General features: G+C 38.7%; 1 protein-coding gene across 1 annotated transcript in view; it reads right to left on the bottom strand.

Moving 5' to 3' along the window:
• Positions 1 to 26,966, bottom strand: part of LOC136858411 (programmed cell death protein 7) — an 80,300-nt gene that overhangs the window by 32,620 nt on the left and 20,714 nt on the right. Inside the window, exons 2-3 of the mRNA XM_067137936.2 lie at positions 21,663 to 21,806; positions 21,327 to 21,548 (exon numbers count right to left, since the gene is read on the bottom strand). Coding sequence (XP_066994037.2) covers positions 21,327 to 21,548; positions 21,663 to 21,806 — 366 coding nt within the window. The remainder of the gene's footprint in view (positions 1 to 21,326; positions 21,549 to 21,662; positions 21,807 to 26,966) is intronic.

The following is a 26,966-nucleotide window of genomic DNA, read 5'->3' as shown; positions in this document are numbered from 1 at the left end:
TGTTATAGGTCGCGCATTTATGAGCTGCAGGGTGTGTAGAGTCTTGTCGTATTGTAACTGAAGTTTGTGTGGGTTTTCCTGTAAATGCTAAAAGAAAATGAAGAGGGATGACTATTTAAGTCTAAATAATTAATGGATTTTTCTATTTCAGATTCCAAAGTAAATTTTATATCAGTATCGATTGTATTGAGATTATTCAAGAGTGTTAGAGGCGTCAGATATGCGTTCATCCAGAATAACAAAGGCATCGTCTACATACCTGGACCAAAATACAATATTCTTAAATTTGTCATTGTTAATTATTTTTGTATCTTCTAAAAAATCTAGATAAATCTCTGCCAAGATCCCCGAGGCCGGTGACCCCATTGCAAGGCCATCCTGTTTATAAATGATCTGATCAAATGTGAAGTAGTTGTTGTTGACCAATAACTTTAACAACGCCATAAAGTCTTTGATTTCGAAATTGCTTAGGTGACTATATTTCTTCAAATTCCTAGCAATGATAGGAAGCAATTTTGAAGTTTTAATGTTAGGAAACATATTCACTATATCAAAAGAATGCATTGTGAGGCAATCTTGTAATCGAAATTTACCTAGTTTTTTTTAATCAATTCTACGGAATTCTTAATGGATTTATTTGCAGTGAATCTGTAATGTTGTTTTTAGGAATTTTTGGATATACTGCGCCAGTTTATAAAGGGGGATAGGTCTGTAATTTATAATTGGCCTGATGGGGACACCGGCCTTGTAGATTCTTGGCAGCGCTTTAGCGGTTGGTAGGCCAGGGTTCATGCTAATTAGTTTTTACTTTTCGAATTCGTTAAAGAGGAAAGACGATTTCTTTAGTGTTAGTTTAAATTGCTTCTGCAACGATTGAGTCGGGTCTTTCTTAATAATAGAAAAAGAGTCATCGTTAAAAAAGTTTTTTGTTTTTTGGATGTAATCTGCTTTATGCATGATAACCGTAACGTTGCCCTTATCAGCTTTAGTGACAATAAGCTCTTTGTTTTTTATTTTCTTTTTAAGTTCTAATATTTGTTTCCTATCCTTGAAAGAACCTTTAGAAAAAACAAAATTATTATTATTATTATTATTATTATTATTATTATTATTATTAAACATTTTGTTAAGCTGTTTTTTTACTTCTATTCTGGCCTCATCTTGCAAGTCGTGTGTCAATTTTCGGAGCGCGATTTCTGCCTCTATGATAAGATTTTTAGTTACTTTAGCTTGATTAAAGTTCGGCCAATTATGTTTAGGACCTTTCTCACGAATGCATCTTTCCTCTTTGTTCAAGTCAACCTTGGAAAGGTTAATGACTGGGATATGAAACTGTTTCAATGGATCTCCGTTATGTGTCGAATTGGTTCTCTGGATCAGCTCTGTGGTGTGAGGTAAATAGATTGTATATAAATATTAAGAAGTGTAAATATATAAGACTAAGCAGAGCTAAACAACCACTCCAGAACCAACCTACTCTATGTGGAATCCAACTGCCGACTTCCAACTCCATCAGACTGCTCGGCATTCACATTACGGACAATCTGAAATGGAATAAACACGTGGAGGAAGTGAGGTGTAAGGCATACCGGGCGCTAGGTTTCGTCCGTAGATGTCTCTCGGGAGGAAGAAGTAAAGCCCTACGAACGGCTTATATTTCCCTTGTGCGGCCCATACTATTATATGGCCTTCCTTCCTGGCATCCAACTACAACGGAAAATATGAGGAAACTAGAAGGTATCCAGCGACGAGCAGAACGTTTAATTAACAAACACATTCCCTTAAACACAGCCAGGTCATTGCCACCAGTGAACTCGCTATGTACACAAATAGATGTAGCCTTCCTTAGGAAATCCCTGACAGATCACACACACCTCTCCCCTTTCCACCGCCTGCAGCTCATTTACCGCTCTGTTAAAAGAGGCCAAAGAGTTACTCTTGTCCCTCCCTTCGCTAGAACAACCTCATATTTAAATGGGTTTTACTCAAGGGCTGCTCGTACGTGGAACCTTATACCATCTGAGGTAAAGCTACTTCCTCTTCCTCACTTCCTCCGCGAAGTAAAGAAAATGTATATGTAAATATAAACCTATATGTGATGTATATAACTTGTATAAATTATAATTGCAAGAAGGATGGGTGCAAGTACAGGTGTATGTGGGCGAATGTGTATGCGTGCGCGGGTGTGAGTGTGAGTGGTTGTGAATGAGTGTGTATACAGGGGTCTGTGTGAGAGTATAAATGGCTGGGTGTTCTTACTCTAATATTTTCAGGATAAATCAAGATAATTATTATTCTAAGGGTACAGTGTTTGTAGTGTAAATATGTAAATTTAAAATTGTCTACATAAGTTTGTATGTAAATATTCAGTAGAGTTTATGTACACATGTGGAGATGGAGGCACTTCCGTGTATGTGGGGCTTGCCCTTTCTCCATCTACCACCCCTAAATTGTACATGTACAATTTAAGGAAAATAAATAATAATAATAATAATAATAATAATAAGAGGATTGGGTTCTGCCTGTTATTGCATCCTTCCTTAGCAGTTCTAGTTTTTTCTCCAATGTTGATTGTTTATTTGCAAGTATGTTAGATAGTTTAACTTGAACTTTATTTTGGAACAGATTCCATTGTGCGGTGGAAAGCGATACTGTAGCTTTGAGGTGAGCCTCATAAATTGCTGATTCAAAAAGGTTTTCTTTTTGTGAAGAAATTTTAACTCGTTATTTAGCCCGAGTTTTTTCGACTTTAACCAGGTTTTGCTTTGATATGGCACCCCTGGGTCCCTTTTTAGAACCCTTTTTAAGAAATTTGGAGTCAAGTCATATGCTATACATTGTCTAATAAATTTAATATCTTTACCAAGTTTTCCCACTTTTATTCTTAAATTCATATATCGATGAGCTATAGTGCATGCCTGGTGAGCTTCATCATTAAACGTGAGGAACTTCATCTTATTTGCCCGTATTGAACTGAGATCACAATTAAAATAAAATCTTTAAGGTTCCACCTTGTTCAATACAAATACACTGTTGTTAGATGACTTTTTACAACATATATTTTATTGCAGTACTAGTTTCGGTGCTCTATTAAGGCACCATCATCAGCTGCGCAATAAGTAGAGAAACTTGAAGATATAACAATACAAAACAACATACTGATATACTTAACTCCTTAATGTCTATCTAATGGTAAGTTTAAAACTAAGTTACAAGCAAGATAACCCTTGTGAGTCGAAATTGTAAAATCCCATGAGTTGTCCTTAAGATTCTGTGATGGCTATAATTTTTTACATTTGTAAAAATCAACAAACACCGGAAGACGGCACAGTCTGGCAATTTAATGAATACGAGTTTTTATCCAAAACATGGCAACTAATGCATCTGTGAAATGAACATTTTAACATTTTAGGACTTGACTCAGCTTTAATTTCACGATTTTAGGAATGTTGTTGAACTTGATTTTTTAGTTGTCACTATTATGTGTGCTTACTTGGCAGTAAATATAAGTGAATCTCTCCCAGCTGATGTATGTGATAGCCTTCTGATGATTGAGACAAGAAATTCTGACATGTAGGTAGTCGAAGTGACCTACAATTCCATGGAAATGATCCCACGTAAAATAAAATATCTTGGCTGCCAAGAACAGCGAAATCTTATTTTAAGCTGTACTTCCCCATACATTTCGAGTGAATTGCTGCAATTTTGCAGCGGAAGACCCACACAGAGACCGTCGGACTAACTTTTCTTCCCAAAATCATCTCAACATGATAATACCAATTACATGTTTCATGGTACATAAACTCTGATTGTGATTCACTGCTCACATTTCAGGGTAAACAGTGTTCTCGGCAGTGTTCAAACATGGCCGGTTGAACGTCGGTTTTAGACAGTGTCTAAGTGATAAATAACGTCTCTGCAATGTGGCAGCCATACTTAGGCATTGTTTAACCGTAGACATCGTCTAAACACCGTTTCTGTAATCGGCCCTATTACTTTTGTTTTGGATTTGTTTATTTTCATCTCGTACTCTTTCTCTGGGACTCTGTTCATACCATTCAGCAATTTCTCCAGATCTTCTGAAGACTCTGACAGAATAACAATATCATCGGCAAATCGCAGAGTTTTTATTTCCTCCTAGGATTGTGATTCCTTTTCCAAATTCCTTTCAGATTTCCTTTACTGCCTGTTCTATGTAAACAATCAAAAGTAGAGGGGACAAACTGCAGCCTTGCCTCACTCCTTCCTGGATTTCTGCTTCTTTTTCATAACCTTTGTTTCCTATCACTGCAGACTGATTTTTGTACAGATTGAAGACAATTCTTTTTCCTCTGTATCTGATCCTGATCACCTTCAGAATCTCAAATAGCTTGGTGCAATCAACATTATAAAATGCCTTTTTTAGATCTACAAACGCCATGTATGTGGGATTGTTTTTCTTAATTCGATCCTCCAAGAAGAGATGTAAAGTTAGGACTGCTTCACGTGTTCCTTCATTTCGTCTGAAGCCAAACTGATCTCCCAACTCAACTTCAACATGTCCTTAATTCTTCTGTAAATAATAAAGAGTTAAAATTTTGCAAGCGTGAGATACTAAACTAATGGTGCGATAGTTTTCACACTTGTCAGCATGTGCTTTCTAGCGAATAACTATAACAATATTCTGTCTAAAATCAAATGGAACTTCCCCTGCATCATCCATCTTACACACTAAATGGAATAACCCCCTCTCTTGTCAGAAATCACCCAGAACAAATCAAGCTTTTTTTCTTTGGATTTTTTCCAGTTTTCGAATGAAGTAATCCCTGTAAGGGTTCCATACACTGGAACCATACTCTAGTTAGGGTCTTACCAGAGACTTATATGACCTCTCCTTTACATCCTTACTCCAACCCCTAAACACCCTCATAACCATGTGCAGAGATCTGTATCCTTTATTTACAATCCCATTTATGTGATTACCCCAATGAAGATCCTTCCTTATATTAACACCTAGATACTTACAATGATCCCCAAAAGGAAATTTCATCCCATCAACGCAGTAATTAAAACTGAGAGGACTTATCCTATTAGTGAAACTCACAACCTGACTTTTAACCCCATTTATCATCATACTGTCCATCTCACAACATTGTCGAGGTCTTTTTGCAGCTGCTCACAATCTTATAACTTATTTATTACTCTATACAGAATAAAATCATCCACAAAAAGCCTTATCTCCGATTCCACTTCTTTACTCATATTATCTATAATAATAAAAGTGTGTCTGTAGGATCAAAAATTGAGAAGAGATTATTTATCATTTTCAGATTATGCAGTTTGTAGTTAATGAAATTTTATTGGTTGATGTGAGAATATTGTATGAAAAAATATAATAGTTTATAATGGCAAATAACCAGAGGAGTGTGACAGGCTTCAGCAGCTGGCACAATTCCTATCCTCGCAGCTAGATGGGGGCTTCATTCATTCCATTCCTAACCCGGTCGAATGACTGGAAACAAGCTGTGGATATTCATAATGGCAAATAAGATAAGGGTGGTTGAGAAGGGTGATGCCCAGCAAAATATACAGCACGCAGAGATCTGAAATTTTGAACACAGGTAGATAGGAAAAGTCCGAATGCACCTCGAAGCCGGAATTTTTATTTTCTCTTTCACTGGCGAGTTATAAACGAAAAACCATCGGAAAACGTATAGTGGGATATGACAATCCAACGTGCTGTCACCAAGATTATATGCAGAGTCACTGTCGCTAAGCAACGTACATAAGGTAGGTAGAGAACACAATTCAAGGAGCCATTTTACGTCCATGGCGTAGGAAGCCTTTTTTGATCTTAAATGGTGTGAGGGCATATGATGCTGTTGATGGTGATTCGTCCATCGGATGGGGATGTAAAGTTTTGAGCTATTCGAGAGGAGTGGGCTATGTGCTGGCGCCGGGTTTCATACTCAGCATTCTTACTATCATATCATGTCATTCATTTCATCCCATTAACTCATTCGATTAGGTTGACGTCATGAAAGATATCGGGTCGTAACAACTTGCTACGAAGATTCATCCCATTTCATACCCAAACTGTGTAGAGAAAGGGGACAAGGGTTGGACATGTATACATTTAGAGGAAATATATAGGACACAAGATAAACTATAAGATTAAACAAGGAATAATACATATATCAGTCAAGATGCCGTTTTAAGTCCGTAGAATAGGAAGCCATTTTCCTTCGGTCCATGATGTCTGTCTGTCTGTCTGTGTGCACATGTGCGATGCCCAGCCAAATCTACGGCAAACAAAGATCTGAAATGTTTGTCAGAGGTGGGCACAGGTATCACCTAAGATGCATGGCTGTGTCTAAGAGCAATTCTTGCACCAAGACATGAAGCTGTCAACATCATCCATAATTATCCGATTACCATGTTTTCTTTCAACTAACTCAATCTCATGTTTTACACCAATTACGCATGGCTATGTCAAAGAGCAATTTTTGCTCCAAGAAGTGGAGATGTAAACGTCATCAACAAGCAACTTTTACAAGAATTACCCGATGTTCTACAACGTTACAAATCCATCGACTACACGGCAGAGCATTTGAAAGACTTAGCGTCACCTGGAGTACCCTCGAACATCTTAGAGCAGACGCTTGTGGCACTGATTATCCTTCTTAAGAATAAAAATCCTGCCCTCTGCAATGAACACGACTCTGAAACTGATGACTAATATTATTGAAGCCATTCTCATGATTGGGCATGCCGCGAGAGAAGTAATATTCATTCCTCAGATTCAAATAATTCTTTTGGATATCTGCTATCCTGGGATATCTGGAATCCTATAAGTTGAACTTCCGTGGAATAACCTTTCCTAAACCGAACTGCCTTCTATCGAACCAGTTATTAATTTCACAAACAAATTGAATATAATCAGAAAGAACGCTTTCCCAAAGCTTACATGGAATGCATGTCAAACTTACTTGCCAGTGTTTTCAGCTTTAAGTCTATCACCTTTTCCTTTATATAGCAACTCTCCATTCATTTGGTATAGCTCGTTCATGCAAACAGCAGTCAAAGAAGTACTTCAGATGTGGAACTATGTCCAACCCATTGTCTTTTGTATATCCCCAGAAATCTTATCAATTCCAGCTGTTTTTCTAATTTTCAATTTTTGTATCTTATTGTAAATGTCATTCTTATCATAGGTAAATTTCAATACTTTGTTAGTATTAGTCACCTCCTCTATCTGGACATTATTTTTGTAATATTTTTCCATACCACTGACTGAATACTACTTCTGGTGCAGGAAACCATTCCTCCACAATGGCTTCAAAACCACCTCAAACTTTCACTGTCGAACCGTCATCTCTTAAGGCCCTTTTTCACTATCAGGTAGAGAAAAAATGTCTCGTGGGGCCAGGTCAGGGTTGAAAGGTGGATGAGGTAATGTGGAGATACCTTTTCTTGTCAGAATTCTGTTGAATTTCTTACCTACTGACATCAATTTAGTTTTCGAAAGGCTAATTTTCATACGATACTCATTGCAACTATTTTCAAGTTCCAAGATATCAGACTGCAGTCTTTCGGCACAATCAGCCATTAACACCAAGCCGTAAGCATAGGTCAGACTGCTTAACACATCTCCACCTAACGGAATCCCTCCCTGCCACTTTATACCTTTCAGCAGATGCTCAATGTAAACTACGAACAACAACGGTGAAAGATTACAGCCTTATCTAACCACTGTAAGTACCCTGAACCAAGAACTCATTCTACCATCAACTATCACTGCAGCCCAATTGTGAACATAAATGCCTTTGATTGATTTTAGTGATCTACCCTTGATCTAATAGCCCCCCAGTATGGTGAACATCTTTTCCCTTGGTACCCTGTTAAAGGCTTTCTCTACATCTACGAAACATAAACACAACTGCCTATTCCTCTCGTAGCATTTTTCAATTACCTGGCGCATACTGAAAATCTGATCCTGACAGCCCCCCGGTGGTCTACCACACTGATTTTCATCCAACTTCTTCTCAACCACTGATCGCACCCTCCCTTCCAAATGCCAGTGAATACAGTACTTTGCCTGGTATACTAATCAATGAGATACCTTGATGGTTGTCTTAACCCTTCCTGTTCCCTTGCTTATAGATAGGTGCAACTACTGCTTTTGTACAATCTGAAGGTACCTTACCAACACTCCATGCTAATCTTATTACTCTATGAAGCCATATCATCCCTGCCTTCCCACTACACTTCACCATTTCAGGTCTCATTTCATCTATCCCTGCTGCTTTATGTGAATGGAGTTTATTTACCATCCTTTCGAATTCCTCAAGCGTAATTTCACCATCATTTTTCTCCTCCCCATGAGCTCCATTGTTCTCGACACCACCGTGAAGATTTCCTTTTACACTGAGGTTTTCAAAATATTCCCTCCACCTGTCCAGCGATTCCCTGGGATCTATTATGAGTTCACCTGAATTACCCAAAACACTGTTCATTTCCTCTTTCCCTCCCTTCCTAAGACTCTTTATTACTATCCAGAAAGGTTTCCCTGCTGTTTGACCAAACCTTTCCAGGTTATTACTGTTTGACCTAACCTTTCCAGGTTATTACCAAAATCTTCTCATGACTTCTTTCTGGATTCAACAACTATTTGTTTTGCTCTGTTTCTTTCATCTACATACAATTCCCTATCTGCATCAGCCCTTGTTTGGAGCTATTTCTGATAAGCCTTCTTTTTACGTTTACAAGCTGATCTCACTTCATCATTCCACCAAAATGTTTGAATTTTCCCATCTTCACATACAGTTCTTCCTAGGCATTCCCTTGCTCTTTCTATTACAGCATCCTTCTATGCCACCCATTCTCTTCCTATATCCTGAACATCTCTTCTTCGTTCTCTCTCCTTACCCGAATATCACTTACTCCTAGAACATCCAGATGCATCCGCTTTGCTGACTCAGCCAGTTCTACTTTCTTTGTACTTACTGCCCACCAATCGGAACTTTTCACAAATTATATCCATGTACTTCTGTCTAATTTCCTTGTCCTGGAGATTTTCTGCCCGTATTCGTTTGCACACAGATTTCACTTTCTCTATCCTAGGCCTAGAGAAAGTTCACTACAGATCAGATAGTTATCGGTTTCATTGAAAAATCCCTGAAAAACCAGTACATTCCTAACAGATTTCTTGAATTCAAAGTTGGTTAAGATATAGTCTATTATGGATCTGGTACCCCTATCCTATGAGTTTGCTGGCAGGACCTAGTGTTTACAGTGCACTATGACTTCTGGTATAGGCTAGAGCAATTTTGTTACTTTCATAGATCTGTCTCTGTCTTATCCTTGGCTTGGACAATATGAAAGTGACTGAGGTATGAGCAATGCTAGTAATGCCAATCCTTATGCAGCAAGTCCCTGCTATGAATGGTGTGAAAATGTTGCTCATAGGGTCGGTTGGTGTATGTATTTCAGTGGGCCTGTCAGACTGATATGTAATAGCAACTCTGGCTCGGCGAGGAAAGCAACGGGAAACCACCTCACTCCTCATTTCCCTAGTACGCCTCTTTGGTGATGCGTAGGCCATCTATGACAGCTGATGGCAAAGCTGTTGAGGATCCCACCAGAGGAATTGCTGACGGACTGAACATACATATCCTTACCCTCTCACGTGTATTTGTAACTGCTAAACCCATACTAGCACAGAAGTCCAGCAAATGCTTCCCATTCCTATTAGCTTTCATATCTTTCCCACATTTACCAAACACCCTTTTGTATCCTTCAGTTCTATTTCCAACTCTTGCATTGAAATCGCCCATTAGCACTATCCTATCCTTGCTGTTGGCACTGACTATGATGTCACTCAATGCTTCATAAAACTTGTCAATTTTACCCTCATTTGCACCCTCACATGGTGAATACACTGAGACAATTCTCGTCCTATTGCCTCCAACTGCCAAATCTACCCACACATTCGCTTGTTTACATGCCTAATACAAACTATGTTGCGTGCAATAGTATTCCTGATGAACAGCACTACCCCAGACTCTGCCCTTCCCTTCCTAACACCTGTCAAGTACACATTATAATCTCCTATCCCTTCTTTGTTACCTCTCCTACCCAAATATCACTTACTCCTAGAACATCCAGATTCATCCTCTTTGCTGATAGCCTGTTCTACATTCTTTCTCCCATAAGCTCATTAATAATTGATAGCTCCCCAGCAAATTCCATTCTGTTTGCCAAGTTGTTTCCAAGGAGTCCCTTGCCTGTCAATTGAGAGTGGGGCTATGTATTATTATTATTATTATTATTATTATTATTATTATTATTATTATTATTATTATTACTATTATTATATCAAATTAAAATGTAGAATTTTACAGCATTATCTGCAGTTGTCTCTGCAAATAACCTCAGCCTTTGTGGGTGGGGTTAACTTCCAATAAGTAACCAGGGGATCCTGACCCCTACAGTGCATCCCCATGTGGCGGATAAGGGGACCCTACAGTACATAGGGCTGGTTGAAATACCCAATACAACCCATAGATCAACAGGTAGCCCAATTCCTGGGGGATTTAGAATACTGGGACACCCTCTCTCCAGAGGTCATAAATATGGAGGGCCCTTGCCCTGGTTTATGGGTGAAGACCTCAACGGCATCTCCGACGGAGAAGATGGACTTTGGTACAGTGGAGATGGCGGAAGGGGCAAACCCGTAGCGCGTGTGCTCCAGAGGAGCAGCTACTACAGGCGTCTGACTCCATGTTAGGGGCGGCCTAATTTGAACCTGGCAGAAGGTAATAAAATGCCTTTGGGAGTGGCGAACCCATTGTACAAACAGCCTATAAAACGAGTGCGAGTGAATCGAGGCCTCGGAAAATGCTAGGGCGTCACCCTGAAGTGACGTGCAGTTCCCAGTGCTCTGGGGGAACTGTGAGAAGTGGGCTACCAGACATCACAAGAATCGGTATCATCAATGTCATGACTTTGAATGGCAAGGTTGAAAAACTGATAAGAGTATATGGAGAAGAAAGGCATAGCAATGATGGGAATAAGTGAGACAAAATGGAAGGGGAAAGGTCAAAAACAATTGAAGATAGGGTATAGATCATATTGGAGTGGAGGAAAGATGGCAACAAATGATGATGGTGTTATATTGAGAGAAGACCTAGTGCAATATGTGGACAAAATTGACCAGATCAGAGACAGGATAACTGAAGTTAGGCTTGGACTTGAGACTGCAATCAAGGATTTTATACAGGTTTATGCACCCCAAACGGGGCATGCAGGTGAATGTTCAGAAGAGTTTCTAGAAGAACTGGAAAACTGTACTGAAGACAAAGAGGTTATATTAATGGGAGACATGAATGCACATGGTGGAACAGACAGACAGGGAAAAGAAGAGATAATTGGCCCCTATCGTTATGGAAACCAAGATGAAGAAGGAGATTTGGTAATAGGTTTTTGTAGAAGGAATAGATTAATTGTTGGCAATATGTGGTTTAGAAAAAAGAACTCACAAAAAATAACTAGATATGGTTGGGGAGATAGACAAGGACAATGACTGATCTTATTTTGGTGAAGGGGAAACGTAGACAACTGGAAGATGTATCAGCAATACCGAGAGCAGATTTCGAAGGAGACCATAAAGTGGTGGTAGCCAAATTAAGACTTGGTAAAATAACAAAGTTAACAGAAAAAGAGAAAGAAATAAAGGGATGTTAAAAGAGAAAGAAATAAGGGAAATCTTTCAAGAGGATCTGAAGAAAGAAATTCCCAAAGATGACTTGAACAGTGTGGAAGAGGAATGGACATGTTTCAGAAATGGATTTGTAAAGTGTGCAGTAAACACCTGTGGAAGACTATCAGGGAGGAAAAAGGAAAAGGAGACTCCTTGGTGGAGCAGCAGGGTAAAGAAAACAGTTAAAGAGAAACAAATGGCTTGGAGGAAGTGGATACGCAGCAATAGTACAAGAAGAGAAACTGAAGAGCTGGGAAAGTTTCACAGAAACTTTACAGGAGAATATAAAGGGAAGTAAAAAGGTTTTGTACAGTTTGGTGAAGAATAGTTTACAAAATAGGAAACATACAAAATTTGTAAAAACTGAAACAGGGCAGATATTGACGCAAAGAGATGACATACTAAAAAGATGGGAAGAAAACTTCTCAAGAATTTCTAAATATTAAATATTAAAGGAGCAAGAAGAAACAACGGGGAAAGTTTCGTTTTTTTTTTGTATTTGCTTTACGTCGCACTGACACAGATAGGTCTTATGGCGATGATGGGATAGGAAAGGCCTAGGAATAAGAAGGAAGCGGCCGTGGCCTTAATTAAGGTACAGCCCCAGCATTGCCTGGTGTGAAAAAGGGAAACCACGAAAAACCATCTTCAGGGCTGCCAACAGTGGGGTTTGAATGGGGGATGGGGAAAGAAGAAGAACAAGAAAAGGAGATATTGATGTTAGAAATAGAGAAAGCCATACGAAAGATGAAGAGCGGTAAAGCAGCAGGAGTGGATGAAGTAACTATGGAAATGATAGAAGTAGCAGGACCAATAGGGCTACAGTGGCTGTATAGAGTATTTAAAATAATCTGGAGGAAGAAAGAGATCCCAGAAGAGTGGGGAAAGAGTTTTTTATCCCAATATTTAAAAAAGGTGATACAAAGGAGTGCAATAACTACAGAGCCCATGTAGCTAAGATATTTGAGAGAGTATCGGCAGGAAGACTGAGCAGGAAGGTAAAAGGAGAAATGGAAGAACAGTATGGTTTTAGGAAAGACAGGTCAACGTTTGACCTGATCTTTACATTAAGACATATGATGGAGAAAAGATGGGAGTTTGGAAAAGACATAGTGATGACATTGATAAGGCTTATGACAGTGTGCGCAGACATTTGGTATGGGACACATTGAGGAAAAACCAAGTTAACAGACTGGAAGTGTAAATGATAAAGGCTATGTACAAAAAATGTGTTAGTAGTGTGAAGACTAATATAGGAAAAACAGAATGGTTTAAAGTTGAAGCTGGTCTCTGACAGGGAAGTGTACTATCCAAGTGGAACCAAGTTGTCCCTATGAAATGTAAGAAAGTATTATATTCAACCTATTATGAACCCATACTAACCTATGCAGCTGCATCACAAACTACAACAAAACGAGAGGAGAGTAGAATACAGGCAGCGGAGATTAAATTCCTAAGAGGTATCGAGGGCAAGACCAGAAAGGATAGAATTAGAAATGAAGAGATAAGGAAAAGGACAGGAATCTTGAAACTTCACGACAGGATAGAAACAACAAAGCTAAAGTGGTATGGACATATGATGAGAATAGGAGAAGTGAGAGTGCCAAGAGAAGCTTTTCCAGAGAAGTTAACAGGAAAGAGACCACGAGGAAGACCCCGAAAGAGGTGGACAGATTCAGTGTGGGAGTGCATAGAGAAGAGGGGAGGAAAACCAGAAGATGTACTTAAAAAAGGAGAAGAGTGGTGGAGAGAGAGGCAGCGATGGAGGTCCTTGACCACAACCCGACCCGGGAAGCTGGAAACGGGAAATGATTGATGATGATGATGATGATGATGATGACAACGACCTGCGGTTGTACATGTTGTTCACCTGGTTTATTAGCTTCCTCGGTATATTGGTGGTTGTGTCTGACCCAGGATCAGAGGTTCAATTCCAAACAACAAAAGAGAACGCTAACCCTAAAAGACTATGTTTCATTTAAGTAGATCTACCTATAAAACGGAAATTCTATTACTCCTATTACAGCAGCTCTGGTGTCTTTCTACAAGGATGTAGAAATAGACGGGAGTGAAATACCAGCACTCTGTTAGCTACATAATTAAGTAAGAAGTAAGATGTCAGGAAGTATGTATGATGAGAAAGGCATGGTTGTTTGGAATAGGTCAGACACCGCAATTGATCTACCAAGGAAGATGATAAATCACTGAATGACAGGTACGACCATTGGTAATGCTGTAACAATTGACATTTTATTTAAATAATAATAATAATAATAATAATAATAATAATAATAATAATTATTATTATTATTATTATTATTATTATTATTATTATGCATGTCTTCTGGAAAGGCTTGGTGGTGACATAATAAGGATGAAATGAATTGCGAAGACGTCAAGAATTCCAGTCTTCAAGCCAGGAAAATGAGTACAAAGAGGTTAATTCCAGGGAAGATGAAGGGTAAGCTTACCATTTTAAACTATCTTTTTTTTTTCTAGTTGCTTTACGTCGCACCGACTCAGATAGGTCTTAGGGCGACGATGGGACAGGAGAGGGATAGGAGTGGGAAGGAAGTGTCCGTGGCCTTAATTAAGGTACAGCCCCAGCATTTGCCTGGTGTGAAAATGGGAAACCATGGAAAACCATCTTCAGGGCTGCCGACAGTGGGGTTTGAACCAACTATCTCCCGAATACTGGATTTTAAACTATCAGCAGTTTGTCTGCATACTTCAGTTGCAAGAATGGTTTATTCAGTACCGGTACCATAATAATGTTATTTGCTTTACGTCCCACTAACTATTTTTATGGTTTTCAGAGACACACTCAACTATAAACAAGCAGTATGAGGTCTTGCACATGCAACAGTAAACACGTGACACCGCAGTGCATGGGTCAATCATGTCTGTTCGGACTCTTCCAGAGAGCGTCGAGGTTTTGAGTTCGCTCTCCCTCGTTAGCAGTGTGGGAGGGTGAGTGGCGAACTGAAGGAATGAAGCTTTGTCCACCTAACCCCCCGATGCCCGCACCCATCTCCAATTCAGCAACAGGCCGCACAAGGTGAGGCAACAGGAGTAAGACGCAATGCCTGGACTGCGATATCAGTCTCTGATGCCTTGCTCTCAGAACTACATGCAACGTTATCTCTCGCTGCTTGCAAGTTTTGTAAATGGAACGATGTGTCAGATGCTTACATTATAATGAGATTTAGATTTCCATCTTTCTCACTTGAGGTTCGGGCTTCACCAACAGCCTTACTACAGAACGTGGTAACAGTGTGCCCAATTTCACCACCCCGTCTGCTGTTAATCGCACGGTCCGGCGTACACAAAACCTCCCTTCAATATTACTCTTCATAAATTCAGTACCACAATGTATGGTTACAGTGATTGTAGTTTCTAATAACTACGACTGATGCTTCAAAACAAGGCCAAGTTTTCTGCTGTATGTTTATCCTGGGCAGAGAAAAGTTGCTTTAGAAAAATGACGAACTTTTTTGTGGTGGCCAAAAAAAATTGTAACTTCAGTATTACACTACAAATACATATGGATATAACATGCGAAGATTGGAACTTAAATAGTGGCAATTACAGTAGAAGTCCGCAATAGCGAGTACGGCATATAACGAGAACTCCGTTATAGCGACAATATATTTCTGTCCCTTCAAAATTCCTATATTAAACTGTGTGTCGTCCTTCGGTTACAGCGAGAGACCTATCATTGACGCATCCGTTATTACTAGCGATTAAGCGCGCACGATTTTTCCGTTCCTGATATTTATGCACCCCAGCGATTATATTGCATGCGATCGATTACCTTCGGTATCGTTTCCTCCCTATTCCCACTAGCGAGTTTTCTTGTCGACATTCAAAGGCGATATATATATATTTTTTTAATCTAAGAATTTCATTTTTGTCCGTATTGAACTGAGAATGGAAGATAGGAAACTTAAAAGGGTCCACCTTTTCAATACAAATAAATGTTATAGTTTATTTACAACATATATTTACACTTGGAACTAGTTTCGACGCTGTTTGGCGTCATCTTCAGCCAAAATGTGGGAAATAGGCATAGCATGTAGACATTTATATTATACAAGGTGTTACATCGGTGTGATTAAATGAGAGAATATTTTTTAAATGTTATGTGCACTTTTGAGACGATTGTGTTTATTGAAATCTAACCTATGTTTTGTACTACACTCGCGGCAGGCAACATTCAATGGAAGAGTGTCTGAAATAATTTGAATCTCCAATGCTAATCATCTCGTACTTCCGCATGGTTTTGTTACAGTGTTGCACAATGTTACACGTAATAATAAAATATATACTATTAATTACAGGTTCTTACATTAACTAAACTCATATACATACATGCAGCACGTTTCATGATATAATTTCACAAACAATGCGATCGTCCGACTATGTAAATAATGATATAGATGTTGATTCCCATAGGGAATCTGAAATATTTGTCCTGAATGAGCAAATTTATAATACCAATATAAATGGTCCGTTATTGGACATTATAAATAATAATAATAATAATAATGAAATGGCGTATGGCTTTTAGTGCCGGGAGTATCGGAGAACAAGTTCGGCGCGCCAGATGCAGGTCTTTTGATTGACTCCCGCAGGCGACCTGCGCGTTGTGATGAGGATGAGATGATGAAGACGACACATGCACCCATGTGACCAAAGGCCAGCATGCTAACCATTTAGCCATGGAGCCGGAAATAATAATAATAATAATAATAATAATAATAATAATAATAAGTAGATGTAAACACCTCATAGCCACACCTCAAAGGTAATAATAATAATAATAATAATAATAATAATAATAATAATAATAATAATAATAATAATAATAATAATGACTGTGACTTTAACAACACCAAAACTCTCCTTGTTGAGGCCGCCAAAGATGTTGCAGAAATCAAGAGAAGCAAAAGCCATGCCTGGTGGAATGGTACCTGCGAATCAGTCCTCAAAGAAAGACTCAATGCGTGGAAACAGTACTACTCTACGATATTAGAAAATGATTGGGAAACCTACAAAACCCAATGTGCCAAAGCAGCTAGGTTGTTCAGAACTGAGAAACATAAATACAAAAAATCTCTCATTGAAAAGCTAGAACAAAACTTTAGGAAGAATGAAAGCAGGGAGTACTACAGAGCCTTCAAACGCAAACTCACTGGCTATAAACCACAATTTCTATGCTTTGAGCGAAAGGACGGCACACTGGCGACGTCAAATGAAGAAAATTGCAGCATTCTGGCAGAATACTTCAAGAATTTACTTAACTGCTCTAAACCGCAAAGCCCCATTGAGACCAAGGAACCCTTACTCAGGTACCCAGATTCCAGACCACCCGACACTGATGAAATCAAGCGCCACATTGCCAGTCTCAAAAATAACAAAGCACCGGGGAAGACTTAGTAGTAGCAGAACTACGGAAATATGCCCCAGAGGAATCATTTGATATTTAGCAAAAAAAAATAGGAGAAATTTGGAACAAGGAGACCCTACCCGAAGATTGGAAAATAGCTTTGATTCATACATTACACAAAAAAGGCAGCATCAAGAACATCAACAACTACAGAGGAATATCTTTGCTACCTGTGACTTACAAAATTCTATTACTTGCCATCCTGGAGCGTTTGGAAGCACAAGTCGAACATCAAATAGGTGAATACCAAGGAGGGTTCAGAAAAGGTCGCTCAACAGCCGAACAAATCCAAAATCTCAAAACGATCATCAGATATTGTACACTAAGGTCCCAGCAGTATGTGTCTTTGTGGACTTCAAGAAAGCGTATGACTCCATTGACCGGGAAGTCCTGCTAAACATCTTAAATGAATTTGGAGTTAATTTGAAACTGCTGGCATTAATTAGAACCACCCTGATCGATACAAAATCCAAGGTGAAGTTCCACGGTTGTCTCTCGCATACCTTTGACATCAAAACAGGAGTCCGACAAGGCGATGGGCTATCCCCGATACTCTTCAACTGCGTTCTTGAAAAGATCATCAGAATCTGGCGGGTGAGATTACAGGAAACCAACTACAGTCCATTAAGAATAGGAACCAAATCCAAGGGGATCACAACAGACTGCTTAGCATTTGCCGATGATATTGCTGTTCTCTCAAATGACATAGAAACCGCTAAATCTCAAGTTGAAATTTTAAAGGAAATTGCCGAATAAACTGGTGTGCAGATATTGTTTGAGAAAACAGAAGTAATGACTAACATCAAAGAGGCTCCATCAAAACTCCATACAAAATACGGGAACATCACCCCAGCAAACAAATTCAAATACCTCGGTGAGATCATCATGAAAAATGGACTGGACAAAGAAGCACTTCAGGAGCAAGTACGCAAACTGGAAATAGCCTACCAAACAAACAATGCCTTTCCCAAACACCAAGGTGCGTCACTATGAAACAGTTCTGAAGCCAGTAGTTCTATATGCAGCCGAAACCCTGTCTCTAAATGCCAACAAAGGACTCCTTGAAGAACTGGAGAAAAAAGAGCGCAAAATTGTGACAGGAATCCTGGGATCAAAGTGCAGAAATGGAATCCATCAAAAGAGATCCAACGAGGAAGTCTACGGCAAAATAGAGAAAATTACCGACACAATCAGAAAAAGGCGGGCACGATTTTACAGTCATCTGAAAAGAATGGACGGAAGAAAGTTAACTAAAGAAATCCTTCACTTTTTTTATTCAAACCCTAAAACCACAATTCCCTGACTTAGAAATGCCAAAGACCTGCAAATGCTACATATTTCTGCTGAAGATGCCCTTAACAGAGATCGCTTCCACAAGAAAATATTGACGAACGGGCTAAACCGAGACGAGCAACCGAAGAGAAGACACAGTGCCCCTTGGACAGAGGAGCGTAAGCAGGCCCACTCAAAAAGAATGAGGGAAATTTGGGCTCTAAAGAAAGCCAAGTTCAGTGTCAAATGCAACAAGACTTAACATGGTCCTTGATGGCCCCAGCGAATTATATATAATAATAATAATAATAATAATAATAATAATCTATATATACATATAGATTATAAAATAAGATTTCTGTCTGTACATTGCTCAGAATTTAAAAAGAATGGCATTTCTGCATCAGTCGTGTCCACAGTAACGAAGACATGCACTTTTTACTTTTCCATAATTCCAGTCTGTCTGTCTGTCTGTCTGTATGTATGTCTGTATGTATGTATGTAGGTAGAGGCATCACGAGAAAACAGCTGAAGAGAATTTAATGAAAAGCTGTATATAAAGTCGGGGAATGAGCCACTACATTCTAGGCTATAAATCATTTTATTCATGCTGAGCAAAATAGTAGTTTAGGGGAAGGCCTAAAATTTAATTCTCAAATGTTTATGTTATTAGTGGCCTTATCGACAAATACTGCATAACTAAAGTAATATAGAATTTAATTTCCAATCCTTTATGTCTTACACATTTTCACTGTACTGGCTATGATAACAGAGATATTCATAAATTTGTATGTTTGTTGCTAAGTCCATATCAACGCCAAGCCAAGAGAACATGGTTAAACAGAATTTAATGAAAATCGGTATACAGATTCAGGAAATAAGGAACTACAGCCTAAGCTATCAACAATTTTCTTCACCCTGGATGAAATGGTAGTTTAGGGGAAAGCACCTAAAATTTAATTATTAAATACCTATTTTATTGGCTTTATCGAAAAGTACTACATAACAAAATTTATAGAGAATACAATTTCCGATCATTCATGTTTTATACAGTTTTACCATACCGAATATGATAACAGTGGTATTTGAGAGTTGGAAGAAAACTAAATGTGAAGTCCTACAATATCAAAAGTTCATAAAATTGATCAACAATAACATTACGTTGACTACTGTTTGCTGTGATGTTCTTTGTCTGTTATGCTGCCACTCATCTCCGATAGATGGAATTACTGCTGCGTACCGAGTATAACAGCCTGCCTCAATATTGGCGGGAAATAGTGGGGGAGTTAGATAACTTTCTTCTCTGGTACTGCTGGTAGGTAACACGCTGGTTCATCATAGTATTCCACCTATTCAATCCCTACTCTTTGACGCACTTATTGGATTGGTCAGTGTGCAAAATTAATGGAATAATGGCAGTGGCTCTCTTATGACCTTGTCTAGAATTACTATTTCGACCTATTCGAAATTATAGCACTACAATTCACTAAATAACTCAAAATTCAACCCTGAAACGAGCTGTTTAAGAGAAGCTTCTTCCTCTTCATTTTTATTAAAATCTACATTCATGTAATTCCAAATTAGCAGCCAAGGAAAAATTTGCCTCCAAATCAGATAGATTGTCCCCCGCCAGTGTAGTGAATTGAGATTTTTTTAACTCATCGCGTACTCCTAGGAAAAAGAAAGTAAAACAGCATAGTTTTTGCCTTGGGACTCACCACTCTTCGCCCTTCCCCGAAAATAAATGTGTTCACGGCTCACTGCGGCCTGGTCATTCCAGCTCTGGAACTTTGGATTGTTAGATCGGCAGCATACTGCTGTTCGTTAAAAGTGAGATAATGTGTGGTTTTTCTTTATTTAATCTAGTATTTCATATGATAGCAATGCTTTTAATTGCAATATTCCTACTGGTGTTATTGTAATGACCTATGTTGATTTCAGTTGGGAAAACCACTAAGGCAGTCTTTCTGAGGATGTAAAAAGGCAGGCGGAGAGTGAGAGTTTACCATTATAATGAAAACTCCCCACCTTGATTATGACTTATGATAGGCAAGAGGAACTACCATTACAATTAAAATTCTGTAACCCAGTCTTTACATAGAAAAAAGAAGTTTGGTGACTTTCCTGTTGTGTATCTAGGGTAACGTTAAGAGCTATGCAATTTATTACAATCTTACTGACAGCGTGTACACTACCTAACCTAGATTCTGAATACAATGTAGAATTCCATAGCGAAGCATGGGTACATCAGCTAGTAATCAAAATAATCATAAAAATCACCAAAATAATAATCATAAAATAAAAATAAAATAAAAATGATTCGAGCACGATACTTGCATTATTTACCCGTGGGTAAAGAATATTGTTTTCAAGTTATATCAGTCTATTACACTTGCATCAATGGGACATGTATCTGTGAAGATGGGAATTTTAAAGAACAACCTAGAATGCAGATTCTGCTGGAAGGTATTGAAAACAATCCATAATCTGTAAACATGAAGCTATAGCCCACAAGAGGTACAACATAAATAGGAACACAATAATCGAACCAAAGGAATTAAATACTCATTTCTGGGAATGTATACTCTAAGAACACAGGAATTATGGACTGGGCTAATTCCACACAGAGCAGTACACTAACCCTAAGGTTGCAATTCATCCAGAGCAATGCCGATGAGTCCTTGTTAAATAAAAGCAACATCAGATAACATCCAAGATCTGAAAGGAACATATCAAATTATTTATTTGGTAATGGCAAATATCCTACCGAGGAATTACCATAAGTGCCACTGACACACAATTAAATTTAGCAAGGAGAAATTTTCTAGGACTAAATTATATAGTATATATAATCATATAGCTTACAATCTTGGCTTTTTCTACAGCACCCTGCATGTCTTTAAGCCAACTATCAATGGATCTGTGCAACTGCTGTCGTCTGGCAAAGGATTCCGCACGCATTTCTCTGCGTACCAGTCGACGGCGTTTCTGGGAATCACGTTTCTTTGAACGAGTTGCAATAGCCTTCTTCACATCTTCAATTATCTTTTTATTTTCAAATTCAGATAAGGAAGCTTCGAATTCTCCCTACGAAAATAAAATGAAATATATTATCTATATCAATTCCTATAACAACATTTGCCAAATAATTCACTACTACTGAAGAGAACAAATGCCATTGTACAATTTAGATATACATACTGCCTTATGTTGAATATCATTCAGTGCAGACTCCCAAGAATCCAAATCCATGGAATTCAAACCTCTAACCATATGCTGCTGCACAGACTTAAAATGATTCAATTGGGATATGATCATTTTTAAACACTCTCTGGCTTGGCAGATCTAAAAATGAAATTCCAAATTATTATAAACAAGAGAGGACAAAGTCAACAAAAGCAGCTAGTCAATAAATATAATGAAATAATTTTAAATGAAATAACTGATAATATCAATGATTAACCTTCCGTTGGTTGTGCCGTATCTGTGAGATATACGAGTCTTTCATCACATATTTCTTAAACGATAAGCTCCATCTGCCCATGCTTTTCAGTATGTCTTATTGCTGCTCTGGGAATTCCCTGCCTTTCTGTCCACACGTTCCTTATTAGTTTTGTCTTTGTACCTGTGGAATACATCGCGACCGATCGTGTTGCTGCGTACCATCCTTGTGTACGTGTGTTAGTGACTGTAAACATGGAGTGCTTCAACCCAGAAAACACAAATTACATTGAATTAATTTGTTCAATTATATGTGAGTGACTGTGATAATAAGTTTATCAGTGACCAGGGACCCAAAAGTGATGATATTGTTGAGGAAAAAGAAAATGACTAAGATGGATGCAGATGACTCTTGTTCTGTAAACGAGCCTGGTCATACTTTACAGGAACAGATGGAGTGACGAAATGGAGAAAGGAGCAGTGTTCTCCCCAAGTCAAAGGTCTCATAATATAATGACTAAGCTACCTGGAGTCACTGTTGGAGCAAGAAGCGCGAAGATGCCATTGGATTCTTGGAGTTGTTTAGTGACCAAAGATATGTTGGATATTGTAGTTCAGCATACAAAGGGCACTAGGAAAGTTTTGCAATGCGCAAAAACGGTTGGCTGGACACCCGTTACGGTGAGGGATGAAAACTGGTCTAGAAGACAGCAGGGTGCGACCTTCACACCAGTTGTTACCAAGCCATGGGATTGAAAGCAAGTTAAGATGTCAGTGTGTTCTAAAGGTGGATATCGCGCAATTATCCACTATAATTTTGCTCGTGGATTAACTGTTGACCAGTGCCTGGAGGAAATGACTCCTGTGCTGGGGAAATACTGTCCACATCGGACAACAATTTTCTGCTGGTACAAAGAGATCCAGAGGCTCTCAAGCAGCTCCGTCCAAGGTCATGGCTCAACTCTTGACTCTTGCATCACGACAATGCTCCAACACATCGTGCGAATGTAACAATGTATTTTCTTGCCAGATGAGGGTTGACTGTGCTTGATCACCCTCCATACAGTCCTGATCTTGCACCATGTGACTTCACACTCTTCCCAGAAGTGAAGATGAAGCTGAAAGGGCACGTTTTGCATCCGACAAGGAGCTTCTGGCAGCATGGGATCAAGAGTGTGAAAATGTAACCGAAGAAAAGTGGCAGAGTTGGTTCAGTGACCAGTGTGACTTCAGGCCTTCCAGAGGAACCCCAGATATGATACAGCTCGTCAGCTACAGAAAAATGCAGAAAAGAAACTGAAGTGACAGGCACACTTTTTACAGACATGTGACAAATGGTAAAAGTGCCTATTAGGTTTGAATAAAATGTTTTCATTTGCAAGGTATTAAGACATCAAAGGCTAACTACTTGAGAAGTCAAGAACATGACAATATTTCATTAGTCTTCATCACTAACATCACCCCCTCTGTCTTCATTGTTCCACCGCAGAATCTCCTGGTAAAATGTGTCTTTGTCTACCACAATGAATGTACGGTAGCACCTATTGAATATCAGCTAGCTTTTTTTGTGTTGATGGAAACACTACCCTGTGGGTATGCTAAAGTCTTTGGAAGAACTATTGCCTGTTCTCCTAGCTGTGCAAGTCAAAGTATGACAAACAGGACTGCTGATGTATGGAGAAGTAACTACACCACCTTTCATATCAGCAGAGTATTTGAACTCCATGTACTCTGTAGGTTTGAAGCTTACCTTCTCAGAACGTGGGACAGAACGTTTCATGGCTTCCAGTGAAATTGTCATTTTCTTAAATCCTATTAACACTTCATCTCAAAGCACCTTCAATATTATGCTGCAGGATTCCAGGACGAAATTTGTTTTAACATAACATTGTATGTTGAGGTCTATAGACCTTGCATTGATACTTAACTCAAAATCGCTAAAATCTGGACTTAAGTCATGATTCAATTGTGTCCCTAATGATTTGGGGAATAATTTTAAGGTTACTTTTATTTAATGATATAGATGTTGATTCCCAAAGGGAACCTGAAATATTTGTCCCGAATGAGTAAATTTATAATACCAATATAAATGGAAACTTTATAATGTCAAACAACGGATGATTTACATTGGTATTACTTTTATTTAATGCAAAGTTAACCTATTCAGACCTCTAAATATTCCGTGTAGCATTTATCTAATTGGCACAGGGATTCCAAGATAGATGATTTAAGACTTGTTTAGACAGGCAAGGTTCCGCTGCCACTTGATGGCAAACTATAAACTGTATCAGAAATTTTATTGTTTTATTAAAAGAGATTTATTTTCTTTATCCAAGTGTTATTTAAGACTTGTTTAGACAGGCAAGGTTCCCCTGCCACTTGATGGCAAACCATAAACTGTATCAGAAATGTTATTGTTTTATTAAAGGAGATTTATTTTCTTTATCGAAGTGTTATGTTTTAGTATATTAAACTATTTCAAACCTATTTCACTTGAATTCTCATTCACTCATACTAGTGCAATTCCTGTCCTACTTACATCTTTAAGAGATCTTAGTTAGCGGTTCTTGGAGACCAAATTATGGACAATCTACGGGCGATGCTGAACTACTCAGGGCACAGGACAGGAAAATGGTTTATTTTGGCTTATTACGTAGTGACACACTTTGTTTTTATTGATCTATTTGCTTGCCAAACTAATGAGGTACAATATGTAATATTAGAGAGTAATTAAGTTAATCCATTCAAGGAAACAGCAATTTTGAAGTAGCTGCCACAAAGTCTCCAAATTATTCTAATTACATGACAGACATCAAGATAACTTTAAGCTTCATATTTCGTGCTGTGATGACATACTATACAATCTCCATTAACCATCCTAAAGAAATGTTCTCATTTATTCTTTAATAGTAATTCACAAACACCATAACAATTTTAAGGGGAGAGAAAATTTTGTCATAAGAATATGAATGCCATAAAGCTTAGTTCATATGTATGAATATGCGAGTATGCTTTTCAATTTTTCTTTTGTTTCTGCTTCGCATACAAAGTTTTATATTTTTTTTAAAACTTTGTAGTACGACATCCGTCCATCTTCATTCCAGACTATTGTGCCTTTCAGTATTCAGTCTGCAAGCCTCTGTGAATTTACTAACCACCGCTACTAGTTCTGTCGCCTTGTTTAGTTCAATACCTCTTATCTTCAAATCATTAGAAACAGAGTCTAACCATCATCTTTGTCTCCCTCTACTGTTCTTACACTTCATAACAGAGTCCATTGTTCTTCTAAATAACCTATCCTCCTCCATTCTCTTCAGATGATTCCACCAAAGCCGGTTTATGCGTACAGCTTCATCCACTGGGTTTATTCTTAACTTAGCCTTTATCTCCTCATTCTGAGCAACCTCCAGCCATTGTTACCACCTGTTTGTACCAGCAATCATTCTCACTACTTTCATATGTGTTTCTTCTAACTTATTCATAAGATATCCTGAGTCCACCCTGTTTTCACACTCACCACGCAAAGTTGGTCTGAAAACAGATCGGTGTAAGATACACTGAAAATCCACAGCCTGTTTCCAGTCATTCGACCGGGCCAGGAATGGAATGAATGAAGCCCCATCTAGTGACGAGGATAGGAAATGTGCCGGCTGCCCAAGCCTGTCGCACTCCCCTGGGGCAATGATTAATGAATGACAGATGAAATGAAATGATACTGGAGTGTGTTGCTGGAATGAAAGATGACAGGGAAAACCGGAGTACCCAGAGAAAAACCTGTCCCGCCCCTGCTTTGTCCAGCACAAATCTCACATGATGTGACCGGGATTTGAACCACGGAACCCAGCGGTGATAGGCCGGCGCGCTGCTGCCTGAGCCACGGAGGCTCTCGGTGTAAGATACACTATAGAGCATTCCAACCTTAAATTGCAGTACAGCGTAGATGGAGCGCGCTGTTGCGAAATATACTCGTGGAGATCATGCTCGAGTGTGACTCAAACAGGGCATCACAATTCCAAATTTTTCGTTTGTAATTTTGTAATTTTAAGTTCCTTCATTCATACATTAATATTTGTAGGCACTGGCATTGAGTTGCTCTCAGACATTGGACGTACACCTTCTATCATTTCTGCAAGGCTTGATGTTCCCGCTTTGGATGAACCGGGTTCGGGAGATGAACTTGAGGATGATCCGGACAATGAAGAAAGTCGTATTAAAAACTTTTCATCATCGACATCGTCCTGTAATTCGTCTGCTTTCCACAAATCTCATTTTTCTTTTTCTTTACTTCGTTCACGTAATTTGCCCAATTGTCTTATGTTTTTATGGCATAAAAATGTTAGTTCAGCATTTGGAACAATGCCATGTTCATTACCCGCGTAGATTAAGGCAAATCACGGTCCTCGGCTTTCCGGTGGCGAACTCACCCCTTCAATGGCGCCTGCCGTGCACTTTTCACTGTTGTATCCTTCCATTCTTTTGTCACTGTCTGCCCAATATTTACCCACGATTCATCTGTGTAAATTATAGCTTTATTTTGTGCCCTCAAACATTTTATCTCCCTGAAATATCTGTGCCTCCAATTAATAATTTCATCGGTTTCAATGAAAGCTGCTTTATTACCCCGACTTAAATAACGGAAGCCTGTATCGTATAAGAAGCGATACAACGTAGTTTTGGAAAATTGTGGCAAAGAATCTTCTCCATTTACCCGACTCAAAATCACGTTCAATGTCGGTGGTATGTTAGCAAACAAAAGAGTGAACCACCCGACGCACTCCACTTCGCACAATTTCATCATGTTTAATTTTCCTTGCATTTTTCTGCTGTCCTCTTTTTTGGTCTTTTTTTTTTTTTGCGGGAGTTCGCAAAGGACCACGTGCGTGTTCCTTCCTTATAGCATAGATTGTTCTTTCTGAACAACCTGTAGCTTTAGCTGTTTCACTGACTGCGCTGCTCATATTCATAGTCTTTAAAAAATAATCCAGGATACTCATTATAATATTGCGTTATTTTCCCCTGAGTTTACCTACGGAACGTTTCTTTTTAATTTGACGATCCATTGTA

This window comes from Anabrus simplex, chromosome 1, assembly GCF_040414725.1.
Source record: "Anabrus simplex isolate iqAnaSimp1 chromosome 1, ASM4041472v1, whole genome shotgun sequence".
NCBI lineage: Eukaryota > Metazoa > Arthropoda > Insecta > Orthoptera > Tettigoniidae > Anabrus > Anabrus simplex.
This window is presented reverse-complemented; position numbering and strand designations above follow the sequence as displayed.